The 15635-nt window shown below is 39.7% G+C and overlaps 1 protein-coding gene across 9 annotated transcripts in view; it reads left to right on the top strand.

The window, feature by feature from the left end:
- The window catches only part of tanc1 (tetratricopeptide repeat, ankyrin repeat and coiled-coil containing 1), a 107637-nt gene that overhangs the window by 37851 nt on the left and 54151 nt on the right, over positions 1-15635 (top strand). For 5 of the 9 annotated variants that reach the window (XM_033024108.1, XM_033024100.1, XM_033024102.1 and 2 more), the window contains 7 exons: positions 276-389; positions 2290-2423; positions 4282-4453; positions 6434-6694; positions 7172-7294; positions 9525-9806; positions 12248-12399. In XM_033024108.1, the coding sequence (XP_032879999.1) occupies positions 276-389; positions 2290-2423; positions 4282-4453; positions 6434-6694; positions 7172-7294; positions 9525-9806; positions 12248-12399 (1238 nt within the window). The remainder of the gene's footprint in view (positions 1-275; positions 390-2289; positions 2424-4281; positions 4454-6433; positions 6695-7171; positions 7295-9524; positions 9807-12247; positions 12400-15635) is intronic. The other 4 variants (XM_033024101.1, XM_033024106.1, XM_033024107.1 and 1 more) reach the window with 1 other exon arrangement.

A 15635-nucleotide genomic window follows, 5' to 3' on the forward strand; every position in this document is an offset into this window, starting at 1 on the left:
GTGGGACATGCCCTTAAGTTGAATATCCTTTAAACTAGTGAAGAGAGTTAATATTGACACAAACTGACAAGCAAATTGAATATGTATTTTAAGTGTTTTTTACTAATAATACCCATTTGTGGTTATTGCTTTGACTTTATGATATGGTTTACTTGCCTGGTACTTGACTGGAGTTTTCTTCCATAATCATTTATTCAAAAGGATGAGCATTATATTTCATTTTCTCCAGAATATAGTATTACTTGATGATTTTAGCAATTTTTTTCTTTGTATAGGCCAGATCAGGAAGCTGAAGTATGTGGAAAGTCCTAAGGTACCAGGAGATACAATTGCCTCTGCATTGACCAAGTTAGCAGAAAAAAGGGACCATTCCCAACTTGGACACAATGGTGAGTAAAACGTTTTTTTCTTTCAATAGTCACAGTATGATTTGAAGTTGCTGTGGTTTTAAACAAAGAAATGAAAGAGCTGGGACATTGTTGGCCGGTGTGGGCATGTTTGGCCAAAGGACCTGTTTTCATACTGTATGACTCTGATGGAATCACGTCGATGGGATGTACAATTTTTTGCACTGTGCATTTAATGCAAGCATTAGTAAACCAAGAGAGCAGGAGGAATCACATTAAGTAATTAAATTACATTAAATTAACGTCACATTAAATCACAATAAGGTTCCCCCTCATTAGTAAAACAACTTGGTTAACTAGTAGACACAAGGAACTGCAGATGCTGGTTTACAAAAAAGGCACAACATGCCTTTCATGGATAGATGATGTATCGTTTTGGATCGGGTCCCCTCTTCAGACTGTAGGGGGAGAGAAAGCTGGAAAGGTAGTGGGGGTGGGGCAAACAAAGCATAGGTAGATACAGGTGAGGGGAGTTTTGATTGGAGGGTGTGTGTACCAAGGCCAGAGATGGAAAAAGACCAAAGACTGAAATAAGGAGTGAAGATATGTGAAATATGAAGCCTGGGGAAGGGGTAACGTGGAAGGGGAGGGAATACAGATTTTGTCCAGATTTAAGGAGGTGCCGGACTGTCAGTTGCTGGAAAATAAATGGTGTAAAAAAAAGTTAAATAAAAAAATAAAGCACAAAACAAAACCAGAAGTCCCTAGTGCAAACAAAACAATTTGTAGTTTAGTTGTGGTTTGTGGTGTTCAACAGCATGATGTTGGGAAGAAGCCAGTTTGCTGGCCTCTATACCTTTTTCGCGATTGGAGGAGTGAAATGACAGTGGTTCTTCATGATGTTGACTCCATTTTTGAGAATGCAGTCAGCTGGCCCCACTCCACTCTTGCTCGCCACCCCACCCTCCTCAGTTTATGCTAATAGATTTTCTATTTCATTTTGTCCTTAGAAGTACCCTTATTCTCCTGGTCTCAATTTTTAGTTGGAGATGCTGTTTTGGTGGGGATATTTAACCCTCCAGCTTCAGCAATAGTTATAAATTATTGTATGTCGAATTAAAGCTAAACACAGCCCTGCTGTTTTGATAATTAACTTAAATCAAGCATTGAATCTAGGGCAGCTTGGTGTGTGCAGTGAGTTATATTGTATTCATCGCTAGGAAACTGTCCATTAAAAAGCTTGGTGACACAAGGAACTGCAGAATCTTGGGCAAATACATAGTGCTGGCAGACCTAAGCAAGTCATTTCAGTCAGAACCCATCAGACTGATTGGAGTAGAGGGGAGAAAGCAGAAAAAGAGACAAAACTTAATAAGATAGGTGGATACAGGTGAGAAGGGTGATGACAGATTGTTGGAACAAGAAAAAGGTTAGAGACTTAAAGGAGACAAAAGGGTGTCAGATAAGGAAAGAAAAGGAATGAAATGTAAAGCCAGAGGGAGGGATATTGATGGAAGGAGATTGAAGGTGAAGGTGGGGGGGGAGGTATAAAAGGGAAATGTGGGACTCGGGAATGAGAGATGAGCATATGAAGGAGGGGAAAGGAGCAGGGTGACTGGGGTGTCTACCCATTTCCCTCCACAGATGTTGCCTAACCTGCTGAGTTCCTCTAGCACTCTGCTATTTTTGCAAAGAGTTTAGTGATTTTTCGACTTGCTTCATGTTTGATAATTTCCTGCTTTTGTGTGAGCTTTCCAGAAACTGCATTGTTATAATTGGCTTAGCAACGTAAGGTACATGGGATGAATTTATTCTAAGTGAACATTGTAAAATGTATTTGAAGTAATCCCATTTCTCAAAATATTCAGCAACCTTGTTACAGAACCTCAATTGGGACAAGCAAGCAGTGCTTTCGTAGCAAGTTTAATGATGTTATTTTTAACAGAGTCGCAAAAAAGCAATGAACGAAGTTCTTCCCCTGCTGCTCAAGAACTCATGACAAGATTGGGCTTTCTACTGGGTGAAGGAATTCCAAGTACTGCTCGTCTGCCTGCAGAAGAGAAGAATGAAAAAATGGTATGTTTGACAAATTTATCAGGTAATATCTAGTTTATTTGTCTGTCCAAAATCGGTAAGATCTTTATAAAGTCCTCCATGATAAATAGAACATTTGGAAGGTAATTCAAATTCCTTTGAGGATTTATTACATACTAGACTAAGTGGGACCCGTTGGGTCCCATGTTCACATGGGAGGGCTGGTCCCCCAACGCAATATTCCACCTCTCCACCAATTCCAATATTGCTGGCCAGTGGTGGGGGCGCTAGTATGGGCTGAAGGGATTCCTCCTGGGCTAGTACAGGCCTGATGGGCCGAAAGGGCTCTTTAAATCAAAATCTGAGTGAAATCTCAGTGAAAGGCACTTTTCCTGGCCTGGCACGGGCCTTTTGGGCCAAAATGCTCTTCCTGGGCTCATACGGCCTTGTGGGCCGAAATTAGTGGTTTCAGGCAAGCCAAACAACTCATTTCATTTCCATTTCATTTCAGGCACAGGGCAGGCCAAACACCTCATTGCATTTTCATTTCCAATTCCATTGCAGTTTCAAGCACAGGGCAGGCCGAACAGCTCATTGCATTTTCATTTCACTTCCATTGCCATTGCAGTTTCAAGCACAGGGCAGGCCAAGCCAAACAGCTGGTTGCATTTTCATTTCACTTCCATTGCCATTGCAGTTTCAAGCACAGGGCAGGCCGAACAACTCATTGCATTTTCATTTCACTTCCATTGCCATTACAGTTTCAAGCACAGGGCAGGCCGAGCCAAGCCAAATAGCTCATTGCATTTTCACTTCATTTCCATTGCCATTGCAGTTTCAAGCTTAGGGCAGGCCAAGCCAAACAGCTCATTGCATTTTCACTTCATTTCCATTGCCATTGCAGTTGCAAGCATAGGGCAGGCCAAGCCAAGCAGCTCATTGCATTTTCACTGAATTTCCTTTGCCATTGCAGTTTCAAGCTTAGGGCAGGCCAAGTCAAACAGCTCATTGCATTTGTCACTTCATTTACATTGCCATTACAGTTTCAAGCACAGGGCAGGCCAAGCCAAACAGCTCATTGCATTTTCACTTCATTGCCATTGCAGCTTCAAGCACAGGGCAGGCCAAGCCAAACAACTCATTGCATTTTCACTTCATTTCCATTGCCATTGCAGTTTCAAGCATAGGGCAGGCCAAAACTCATTTCATTTTCATTAAGGGCTAACAAATCATTTATTGCAAGTACATTGCAGACTCGCAGTTCAGTTGATTCACAGTCTAGAATGAGAGTCGTGGCCTCTCTCTCGCAATCCTGCAGAGTGACTGAGTCATGTTCAGGCGTCCGGGGTTTTATAGTCCTGCCCTCCCCCCCCCCCCCCCCCCCCCCCCCCCCCCGGAAGGGGCGTTACCTTCATCGCGGTGAGAGGATCTCCAGGTTTTTTAAACACTCATAGCTTTTTTATTTCTCATCGCTGAGAAAAATCCTCGGGGCCTGCTCAGCGGAGGAGGACTGTGAGTAAGATGGTCGAAAATCATAGTGATATATGGTAGCGTTTTTTCTAAAATCAATATACAGCGCAGACAGGAAGTGGTCAAGATGAGACTTAATTATATAGATGCTGATGATTTCCACCTCTTTTATCCCTGCCAATCACCTCTGTCCTCCACCAACTTTCCCTTCTGTCAATAATCTCAAATGTTCTATCTCGCGTGTTCACTCCTTCATTTCTTGCCTACATTCCTGCCCTCTAATTCTCCTAGATATAAAATGTGTTTAATATGCATATACTGATCTGCAAAATGCTCAATATTCTTGACTAATTATCAAATACTTATTCTGCAAATGTTTATGGACTTTTTTTTTGTTTTAAATCCTTCATGGTTTTCAACTGCTGATCAGAGAATCAGTCCATGTTCGACACTAACAAGCAGTACTGCATCTCCAGGCACTGACAGCCCATGCTCAACTCTGAATAGTTCTATCAGCAAGCCACCTCAAAACAAACCCAGTCCTTGTGGGACTACCACCAGCTTAAGCTCCACACTCGAAAGCAAGGACAGTGGCATTATAGGTAAGAGTTTTATGTCCTGAAAATAAATAATCATTTTAGTTTAAGATGGATCAGTAATTCTTAAAAACAAAGTGCTTGAGCTCCAGCATCTGCAGTGTCGTCCGCCCTCAGTGATTCTTAAGTTGGTTCATAAGAATTGCTGTGTAAATTATTTGCAATAATGACAGCTACATTTTCAAAAACAGTGGATGAATTATTCTAATCATTTACAATAATTTTGATGCTAATTTTGTAAGCTTTTGAGGCGATGAGAACATCTGAGATAACAGTGGGTAGATCTTTTCACTCAAGCTGTGAAATCTATTGCTTGGTAGCTCTGAACTGTACAATCTTTCACTCCAGTTAAGTGCCACCTCGACTCCAGTGTTGCACTGGTGGATTTCTTTAAAGATTTAGTTTATGTTTTTTATGTCTTAAAATATTTTTCACCTTTTAATTTTAATTATTTAGAAGTGCATGAGATATTTTATGAATATCATAATTGCGAGTGACAGGGAGGTGGGGCCTGTCAAAGCCTTGTCATCAGCATTGTTGGCTGCTTCAAATTGTCAAAGAGTGCATCATTCTGCAATTCAGTAGTTTTATTATTGAAACTACTGAATTGCAGAATTGTGCACTCTCATTATTGAAATAAACTTTCCGTTTCAAAATGTCATTAGCTTAATTATTGGATTCATCTGCATATCATTCCTTTAGTTAGAAATTCAGCCATTGTCCCACTCTTCTAGCCTGTTGCTAGCCCATTGGTAAAAAATATCAAAAAGATAGACACAAAGTGCTGGAATAACTCAGCAGGTCAGGTAGCATCTCTGGAGGACATGGATGGGTTACCTTTCGGGTCAAGACCCTACTTCAGACTGAAAGTAATGGTTGGGGGTGAAGAGCCAGAGGCGGCGAGGAAAGACCAGGACCAATCAGGGCTGGCATCAAATGACCTCAGGCAGGGAGGTGCCCTGGTAGGCCCATTGTAGGCTAGGGAAGGGAAGGTGTGATCTCAAGAGGGATACAATATGGTGAACTGTGGAACTGGTTAAACGACTAAGGTGGAGGAAGTGGAACGGGATGGGAATGTTAGTAGGTTACTTAAAAATAAAGAATACAACATTCATAAGGCTGGGTTGTAAGCCATTAAGGTTGCTAAAGTTGAAATTGCCATTAAGTTTCATTGGGCATTTGTTTAGATATATTGTTTGTTCCCAAGGTAAATTTATTCATTGTTTCAACTGTTCATATTTTGTTAAATCTTATTGCTACCTACCTGTGAAGGCAGAGAATACGTAAATTCTACTTGGCCTATAGAACACACTCCCAACAGATATTTGCATGCCTGGTTCTTTTCTAGTTCACATCTGTTCTGATTTTGAAGTCCTGCATCATAAGTCTACGGGGAAATCAAATGAACTAAATGTTGATGTTTGTTATCATTTTGATTCTGCAGAAAATGATATGCTGGTTTAAAATCCAATTTTGGGGAGTTTTCAGTCCCGAATGAAGAAAGTCTCAATGTGTTAGAACAATATTTAGACACTGAAATGATTAACAAAATGGTTAAAGTACTAGACAAGCATTTGTTATCCTTAACTAATTACTCATGGATGGAACTTTGAATGATACCATGGCAGCTGGGAAATTTAGTTCATTAAATAAATCTGGAATTAGAAGCGACTCTCAAAAATGGTGATCAAAAAAACACTGCTTTACAATCCATCTAGTTTGTTAAAGTCCTTCTGATGGGCAGATGTAAATCTACCTTTATTCTATCCACTGAGGTTTGATTCAGATCTGCAATAATCTGGATAAATCTTAATTCCATGAAGGAATGTGATATGCATCAATTTTAAAAGTGGGCACATGTGGTAGATTTTGTACTCATCAAATTAAAATAAGCCATTCAATGATGCAAGGGCATTCAGAGATAGGCAATACATATAGGTTCTTAATGAGAATGAATTGTAAGAAAAATGTATCTCAAATTTTTAGCTACAGTAACCAGCTCATCTGAAAATGAGGAGAAAAGTGGTTCCAGTCTAGAATGGAACAAAGATGGAAGCATGAAGGACTGTCTACAACTTGGTATCACAAAGAATTTAAGAGCTGAAAGGAGTTTGCCTGAAGCAGAAGAGGGTGCACACAGTTCGGCCTTAAGTCTGTCTAAAACAGAAGCCACTTTAGATGGCCCTGTTGCTTATTTGAACCAGTCTGTGCCACCATACCTGATGCCAAGACCTAATTCAGTTGCTGGTATGTACATTTATATTCATAGGCAGAGGTATATTCTTGGTTAGATTTAATTCGAAAAAGTATTGAAATAGAAACTATAAAATAAAACAAAAACATAACTCTAAATGTTTAGCTTGCACCAGTCTGAGCAGCATGAATGGGGTCACTGACCTGTGGATAGCTATCAGCAGTTTTAGATGATGCATTTGCTTTCCTTCATAACTGGTGCCAAAAGTAATGATTAAGAAATTGTTATTGTACATTTTATGTGAAAATATTTGATGCGACCTGAATATTTAAAGAGGAGAAACTATCAGTGAGTTCCTAATTTCCTTTGTCTTACAACACTCTTTTGAGGAAAAAAATCATTTAAAAAACATTTTAATAGCTTGAAGGATTTGAAGAAAGCTAATTGTATAGCCATATATTTTAAAGTTACTTGAAATGTGTGCAACAAGTATAATGACGTTGGATGGTTTGACCTGTTTATTGACACAGCAACCAGCTCAGCAAAGTTGGAGGATTTGAGTTATCTGGATGAAAGGAACACCCCACTGCGTACCTCTATGAGGATGCCGTGGCATAACACAGCTGGAGGAAAAGTACAGCAAAATATAAAAGGTGTGGCATTGCAATGTGTAAATCAAACTTTCTTGAAAGGTTAGATATTCTGTAATATAGTCCAACACGTAACCAAACAAATATTTTTTTAACTTAATTACCGGGAAACTAAAACCACATGGAAGAAAAACTTAAAGGAAATGTGAGTGACTAATTTGATTGCTTTTCTGGGTTTGTGTTAAAATAGGCATTGTTCTACTTCTGGTGTAATGTTCTTCTCTACTGTATCCTGTAATTTATTAACATTGTCTGAATCTAGTAACTTCAACCATTTGTGAAGGGGAGAAAAATCAGATAAATACTTCAGAATTGGGATTCTTTTTAAGTCCTAGAGTCATATCGCATCTTTTTTTTTTTTACCCACAATGTTGGTTGGCCTTTCCTCAAGCAAAGGATTAAAATTTGAAGATTCTGAAAACAGGTTTTGGGACAACTTTTAACCATTACTAGCATGGGATTAATAAGTGCTATATTTCATCAGTTTTGTGTAAGAATTTAGATAGAATGAATGAATATAGCAAGAAAAACTGAGAAGGATTTGACAGAAGCAATTGAGCAACAGTTACTAGAAGCTTTTATTTTCTAATCTTATAGACAATAGGTGCAGGAGTAGGCCATTCGGCCCTTCGAGCCAGCACCACCAATCAATGTGATCATGGCTGATCATCCCCGTTCCTGCCTTCTCCCCATATCCCCTGACTCCGCTATTTTTAAGAGCCCTATCTAGCTCTCTCTTGAAAGCATCCAGAGAACCTGCCTCCACCGCCCTCTGAGGCAGAGAATTCCACAGACATTTTGAATGTAAACTTTACCAGAGGAAAGATCAGCCTGCTTGCTTACAAAGGGAAAATTCTAACCATTTTATGCCATTCTTATTTTTTACTGATTTCTAAGGTTTTAGTTTCACCAGTACATTTGTAAACTTGCTTTTGATTTGATTTGATTTGATTCAATTTATTGTCATTGCACTTTTCAGTGCAACAAAATGGTTTAGCCTGCAGTCATAACATAGAAAAAAAACAAACACTCAACACAGTTTAAAGTCCCAAAGTCATTGTCTCTTCCCTCCTTGCTCTCCCTCTGCGCTGAGGCAATCCATGCCTCCGATGTTGTGACCCCGCCGAGTGATGGTAGGTAAGTCCCGCGGCGGAATCCGTGCTCCGCAAACGGGCCGGTTCAAACTCTGCGGCTCGGGGCGGTCGAAGCTGCCGAAGCTGCCGTCCTCCAGTCCAGCGGACGCAGCTGTAGTTGAGGGTGCTCCGGAAACAGAACTCGAGCTCCCAATGATGTCGTCCACTGGCCCGCGGCCGAGCCTCCGAGGCTCCAAAGTCGGGTCGGAAGTTGGGTCGCACCGCAACCACAGCCCCGGTCGGCCAGCCTCGCGTTGGTAAGTCCTGGCTCTGCCTCCGCAGCCTTGAGGTCGGTCGCAGTTGGAGGCCGCCAGCTCCGCGATAGGCCTCAGCGCAGACGGACACTAGACGGGGGATACGGCAGGAAAGGTCGCATCCCCCCTGAAGGAAGAGTCAAAAAACATGTTACACCCACCCCTCCACACATACACAACTAAATAAACTGTAAAAACAGGACAAGAGAAAACAAAAAACAGAAAAGACAAACGGACTGCAGGCGAGCCGCAGCTGCAAGGCAGCGCCGCCACTTCCGGAAGTTAAATTTTCATCCCAATTTATCTCATCAGAATATTGCTTTTTTAATGTTTCTGTTGAATGAAATGGATTGTTTGACAATTATATTTGAGGTGGTTGTTTTATCCAAATGTATATTTTTGATAATCAAACAGTTTTTGCATCATGAATGAAAAAATATATCGTGATATTTCATTAATGACTATTGTCTGTTAAACTCATATGCACATTTTTTTTTGTGGGAGCTTTGAGGGTGGGGCTTGTTTTTGCTATATGACCATGTCACTCCATCAAATTGTTTAGATATCACTTAGGGATTTATAACTTAAGATCTGTAATCATATCTGATTTCACAATTAAAGTTCTGATTTCTGAGCAATGAAATCATATGTTTGTTTTTCTTGTAATACATTAGTTTATCTTTCATTGGTTTTGATGGACAAAGATTTAACTTTGATTTTCGACTACTTTAGCAAAATATGTTTTAAAAACAAAAGCTCCAGTGGCAATATTTGTAGTAATGTTCTGAGCAAATTGTAATGGTGCCCAAGTGGGAAACAATAATCCAATCTGTCTGTTATTTTTAGCACGATTTACTCCCTACAAACCAGTTGATATTGTCTTAAAGCCATTGTTGTTTGAAGTGCCAAGCATCACTACAGATTCAATATTTATTGGTCGGGATTGGCTGTTCCAGAAGATAGATGGGAATTTTAAAAATGAGCTGTCTCCAATGAACAAAGGAACAATAATTGTTGGAAATGTTGGATTTGGGAAAACGGCCATTATTTCCAGACTGGTGGCACTGAGCTGTCATGGAGGTCGAATGAGACAAATTGCATCAAACAGCTCTAGTGCATTCTCAAAAAGTGAGTAACCTATTTGCAATTATGATGGAATATACCAGGTACTATCCAGATAATGAATTCATGCAGACTCCGGTCAAATAAGTTTCCAATATTCTGCAGGCAGCGGCAAATGTATTTTTTGCATAAAAATGAATTGGGTGCATTACATGGAGGTAAACACTATGTTAATACCATTAAATGTGATTGTATTTAAATGATAGAGGTGGGCACATGGTTAATTATTATGGAATAAGTACCATTTATGGCATATAAGATATATGATATCAACATTGTCAAGTCCAGCAAAGGTGTTTTGTCTAGGGACCTACAGTGTGTACCCATTAGCCATATCCTTTGATTGTTTCAGATGCTGAATATCTGCTGATATTTGAAGTTTGGAATGTAAACAATAAATGGGAGAAATACTGAGTTGGCCATTAGTGCATTTTACAATCTTCTGTATTTAATGTGTAAGGAGGAACTGCAGATGCTGGTTTAAACCGAAGATAGACACAAAAAGCTGGAGTAACTCAGCGGGACAGGCAGCATCTCAGGAGAGAAGGAATGGGTGATGTTTCGGGTAGAGACCCTTCTTCAAACTGGTTAGGGATAAGGGAAATGTTTCCCTTATCCCTAACCAGTCTGAAGAAGGGTCTTGACCCGAAAGGGAAATGTTTCCCTTAGCCCTAACCATGCTGCCTGTCTCGCTGGGTTACTCCAACTTTTTGTGTCTATCTTCTGTGTTTAATATTGAGTTTAGTGCTTGTATATTGACTACAGGTCCTTTCCTTTGGCAAGCAGGTATAATTATTCTGCTTTTGTCAAATATACCTTTCTAGCTTTATTTATCCCTTTACTACTTAAAAATATTGTTAATCATTCCTCCAGCCATTCATTTTGTTCACTCCTGCCATCGTTTGCATTCCAGACCACAACACTTGTAACATTTTCTATTTCTGATAAATAAATTCAAATTTTCACTCCTCAGTGGCAGCCTGACCTGTTATTTTCAGCATTCCGTGTAAGTTTTCTTTATTGTGACATTACATGTATATTTATGTTTGATTTTATTAATTCCGTGAATTTTTGAAGATAAATAACTTTTAAAGCTTTTATGGACCAATTTTTATTAAAGGATCAACTTTATGGACAAAACTTTTAAATGAAAATAGCTGCGGTTCATGATCTCTGCTTTCAACCATAGAATTTGAAAGATGCCTTATTTTTGTTTACTATCAGATTTCCGTACATTTCCCCTTTGAACAAGCACATTATTTTGTTTCATGTTCGAAACATTTTTGTCCCTAAAGGTCAGAAGAAATAATCCCCGAAAGCATGTCAGTGTTGCTTTAAATTTTCATGAAAAATGTCTGAAAAGAAACAAGCTAAATCTTGGTGGAACAGGATATCTTGTGCATTAATTAGATTTTTAATGTGATTTTGGCTGGAATATAGTTTGTGCAAATAAATTGCGGGAAGTGAGGGGGCATGTAGAAAATAAGTTACATTGAAGCTATTAGTCTGTCTCCATTACAGATGAAATGTTATGTTTGAATAGAAGCAATGACAAAAGGAGACAAATAAGTTACAAGAAGAGAGCCAAAAGAGAAATGAAAAAAATAAAATAATTAAAATTGGATATTTTGAATAATCTTAAAACAATTTGCCCCAAATCCCAATCTTCCCTTGTGATTGTCCTCGTCACTTTTTAAAATAAAAGTCTGCAGGAGGAGCTTTGATCTGCAGAACCAAGAAGTAGGAAAAATAGATGTAAGATTTAGACCAGCCATGATCTTATTGAATGACGGAGCAGGCACAAGGGGATGAATTGACCAGGAACTATTTCATGTTTCTCTATTGATCTGGTGCAGGAATTAAATTACCGTACATAGCTGTTCTTTAACTGCCATAGACACTATGGGGCAAATGGGCTCTTCCTGTGTCACACTTTTTCTGATACACTTTCCTGTAATTTTGCCCTGTGCCAAATACTTTTTTGACATTTTCTTTTTGTTGTTCTTCCCTGCCTGCATGACATGATGTACATTGAACAAAGCTCTGTGCTGCGCAGGACCAGCTGATCATTTAGGGTCACTATTGGCCAGTATGTTCAGACTTGTGGGTCTTAATCAGGCAAGTGCACGGCAGTAGGATATCCAAGTAGAAACTCAGTTGTGGGTCCCTATCCAGCAAAATCCAGATTGCTGGATGATTAGCATCATAATTGCTGACAGATCTTTATTTTTTCAAACACATCTAGGGCACTTTAAAATCCAAATATGTTCATGTTAATAGGTATTCAGAACTTAAGATGCCTATTGCTTGTGACATTTTGTGCTTGGGTTTGTGACAGACTTGATAGCCCCTTTAACAATTTTTATTTGGGAAATCGGAAAGACACGAGATTAATGTTGTTTAACTTTTTTTTTAAATGACAATTAATCTACTTAAATCGTTAATAGATGCGGACCCACATCAGGAACCTGCGATGAACCAGCCACTCCAAATCTCTCCTCCCTATCAATGTACTGACACGTTGGGCAGTGAGAATTATCCTGGAACACCTGAGCTACAAAAGCAAAGGGATGAAGCTTTGAAGAGACTTGCAGCTCAGGTAAACCACAACTTTGTTGCTAACTTTTTGATGCAGAGAAATGTATCCACTTTTTTCAGAAATAAATCTATCCACTTTTTTTCAGAAAGAGGTCTCATATCTATGGTGATTGCATGGGTTACCAGAATCCTTCAAGCAGTTTGAGAGTGGCATTGCATAATTCTATCGTTTGTTCTGAGAAAGTAGAAAGAAAGACCTAGGATACAAAAAGATCTGCAAATCTTTGGCTATTGACTTGCAGTGGTTAGATGTAAAATCTTACTTTTTATTAAAATGCATATTCTTAATCAGTGTTCAGGGAAGTACATTTCACAATTCCATCCCATTTTCAATCAATATAGAAAATTAGTGGCTTTGTTAAATTTCATGTTTATAGAATGGCCCAATGATAAACCAACATGTTTTTTCAAAAAAGTTAATGGATTTTACAGTTTAAAGTACATAGATTAAAAAAAATAAGTGATCTGTTAATTAGGAAAAGCATCCTTTCTGAAAGGGCATCCATTTTTTGCTTCAGATATCCTCCCCACACAAAATGGATATTTCTAGCCGCTTCCTCACAGTAATCTCAAAAATTCATAAATTGTAGGAGCGGAATTAGGCCGTTTGGCCCATCAAGTCTAATCTGCCATTCAATCATGGCTGATCTATCTTATCCTCTCAACCCCATTCTCCTGTCTTCTCCCCATAACCCTTGACACCCTTACTAATCAAGAACCTCTCAATCTCCACCTTAAAAATATCCATTGACGGCCTCCACAGCCTTCTGTGGCAATGAATTCCACAGATTCGCCACTCTCTGACTAAAGAAATTCCTCCTCATCTCCATTCTTTAGGTACGTCCTTTTATCTCAGTTATACTCCAGTAAATTTGGAGGCTAACAACAGAAGACTTAGTTGATGTGCATTGCATGGTGACCCAGCTTTGAATGAATGAATGATACTTTACTGTCACAAGTACAGTGAAAGGTACATACAACCTCGTCAGAACACAAGTGTCACCAACAGTATTGGTGCTGACCAAGTTACGAAAGTACCAAACAGTCCTATCTACTGCCTGCCACTACATGTGGCAGCAGTTGTCCCTCCTCACTCTTGCAGAGTTGCTTCAGCCCCCATCCATTGATCTCAGCAGCCCTCCGCTGGGTCCCCACATTGCTCTCTGTCCAACCTCGCTCTCTGTGGCACGGTTCCCGTTAACATTGGTGGCTCTGGACCGATTCAGAGTCTGCAGTGGGCGAGCCAGGTCCTCTATCATCGATCCACAGTGACCGTTCCTCTGTTGTCGGCCCCTGCGGGCGAGTCCTCCTCTGTCTGCAGCGGGCGAGTTCTCTGTTGTCGGTCCGATTTCGAACCGTGGCGGGCAAGCCCTCCACCGCCGTCTGACTGTGGGGGGCTAGTCGAGCCTGCATGCCCGGAGTGTCCTGACTCACTGCTTGCCAGGAGCATCTGGGTGGTATATGGATTCAGTTAAAAATATGTGACTTATTTATTATGCATGAAGTCAGATAAAAAATGGCTGAATTTTTTTTGCCGATTCCCAAGGTTGAATTGTATTAACTTATTTGTTTTGTTAGTCTCACGGTATTGGTATCTATAAATTGATGAATGGTTCTACGACCATCAACGCATGCATGCAATCCCTGCATTCTGGTCATTTGGGTAATGGAAATTTGCTCTTCCATAATTCACAAAGCGCTACACAAAAAATCTGAGATACGGAATCAAATTTGCTTTTGTGGAGCTGGTGGGGAAACAACAACTAATCCAAAATGTTAAAGAAACCCATTCTGTCAATTTTTTATTTTTAGTCACTTAATACCATAAAGCAATTTTTGTTGCATTGTGCGGAGCTGCGGTGGCCATTGCCAGCACGTTAAAAGTAATCCCCTAACCTTTACACATTTGCACAAATTCACCACGATTCCACCAATTACCTACCTGCCCCACCACGAGTTGCGTTTACGCCACCTTTCTCTCATGAGCAGTGTCCTTGACTCTCATTCCATTCCCTTCCATCACCACTTCATAAACTCTCTCCTGATCAGATAAAATGCCTCGCAGATGAAGAGCATGGCAGCACTCGCATCTGTTTACATGTTTTCCTACTGAAGAGAGCATATCAAAGGAGGGTCTCAGTTGTGATTGTCACTTTCATGTTATGATATTTCAAATATTATTGCCCCATGGTATTAATTTGTTTTAAATGGACAAATTTGATTGTACTTTGGGCATGAGCCTTATCCATCTCTCAAGTCTAATGATGGCCTTAGCTGTTAAATAACAGCAGTAGGTTATTTTTGTCATCGCTGATAAACGGCTTTCATATGAGAAAAAATATCCCGTAGGAATACATCTTCACTTATAACATGGGATTCAATGGGAAAAGGGGGCTCATGATACAGTTGGTTTGTTAGGAATTCAACCTCTCTGTCATTTGTTTTTTCAGCATCCAATATAGATGGGAACTGGGAACTCCCAAACTGTGTTTAAACTTAATGTACTTGGCTACATTTATTGTTTAAGATAATCTCGGAAAATAAAAAGTAAAAGATATTTCCCATTCCTCACTTGCTACTTTTTAATTCCAACATTTTCCAAAATGATGTAATTATTCATTAATAAACAACCCCTTTCCTAAAATAGTAATCATTACATGAGCAAATATGCCAAGAATGTTAAAATTAATTCGACCAACATTGAAAATCACTCCCAGGTGTGATTTGTAGCTATGTTTTATCGATTGGCAGAGCCTTTGGAACTAGCTATTGTGAACTAAATGAAAATGAAAAAGACTGCATAGAAACATAGAAAATAGGTGCAGGAGTAGGCCATTCGGCCCTTCGAGCCTGCACCGCATTCGATATGATCATGGTTGATCATCCAACTCGGTACCCCATCCCTGCCTTCTCTCCATACCCCCTGATCCTTTTAGCCACAAGTGCCACATCTAACTCCCTCTTAAATATAGCCAATGAACTGGCCTCAACTACCTTCTGTGGCAGAGAATTCCACAGATTCACCACTCTCTGTGTAAAAAATGATTTTCTCATCTCGGTCCTAAAAGACTTCCCTCTTATCCTTAAACTGTGACCCCTAGTTCTGGACTTCCCCAACATCGGGAATAATCTTCCTGCATCTAGCCTGTCCAACCCCTTAAGAAGCATATGCTGGTGATGTGAAATAAAAACAGAAAATGCGAGAAACACTAGCAGATCAGGTAGCATTTGTGGGAG

The sequence above is a fragment of the Amblyraja radiata genome, chromosome 7 (assembly GCF_010909765.2).
Source record: "Amblyraja radiata isolate CabotCenter1 chromosome 7, sAmbRad1.1.pri, whole genome shotgun sequence".
NCBI lineage: Eukaryota > Metazoa > Chordata > Chondrichthyes > Rajiformes > Rajidae > Amblyraja > Amblyraja radiata.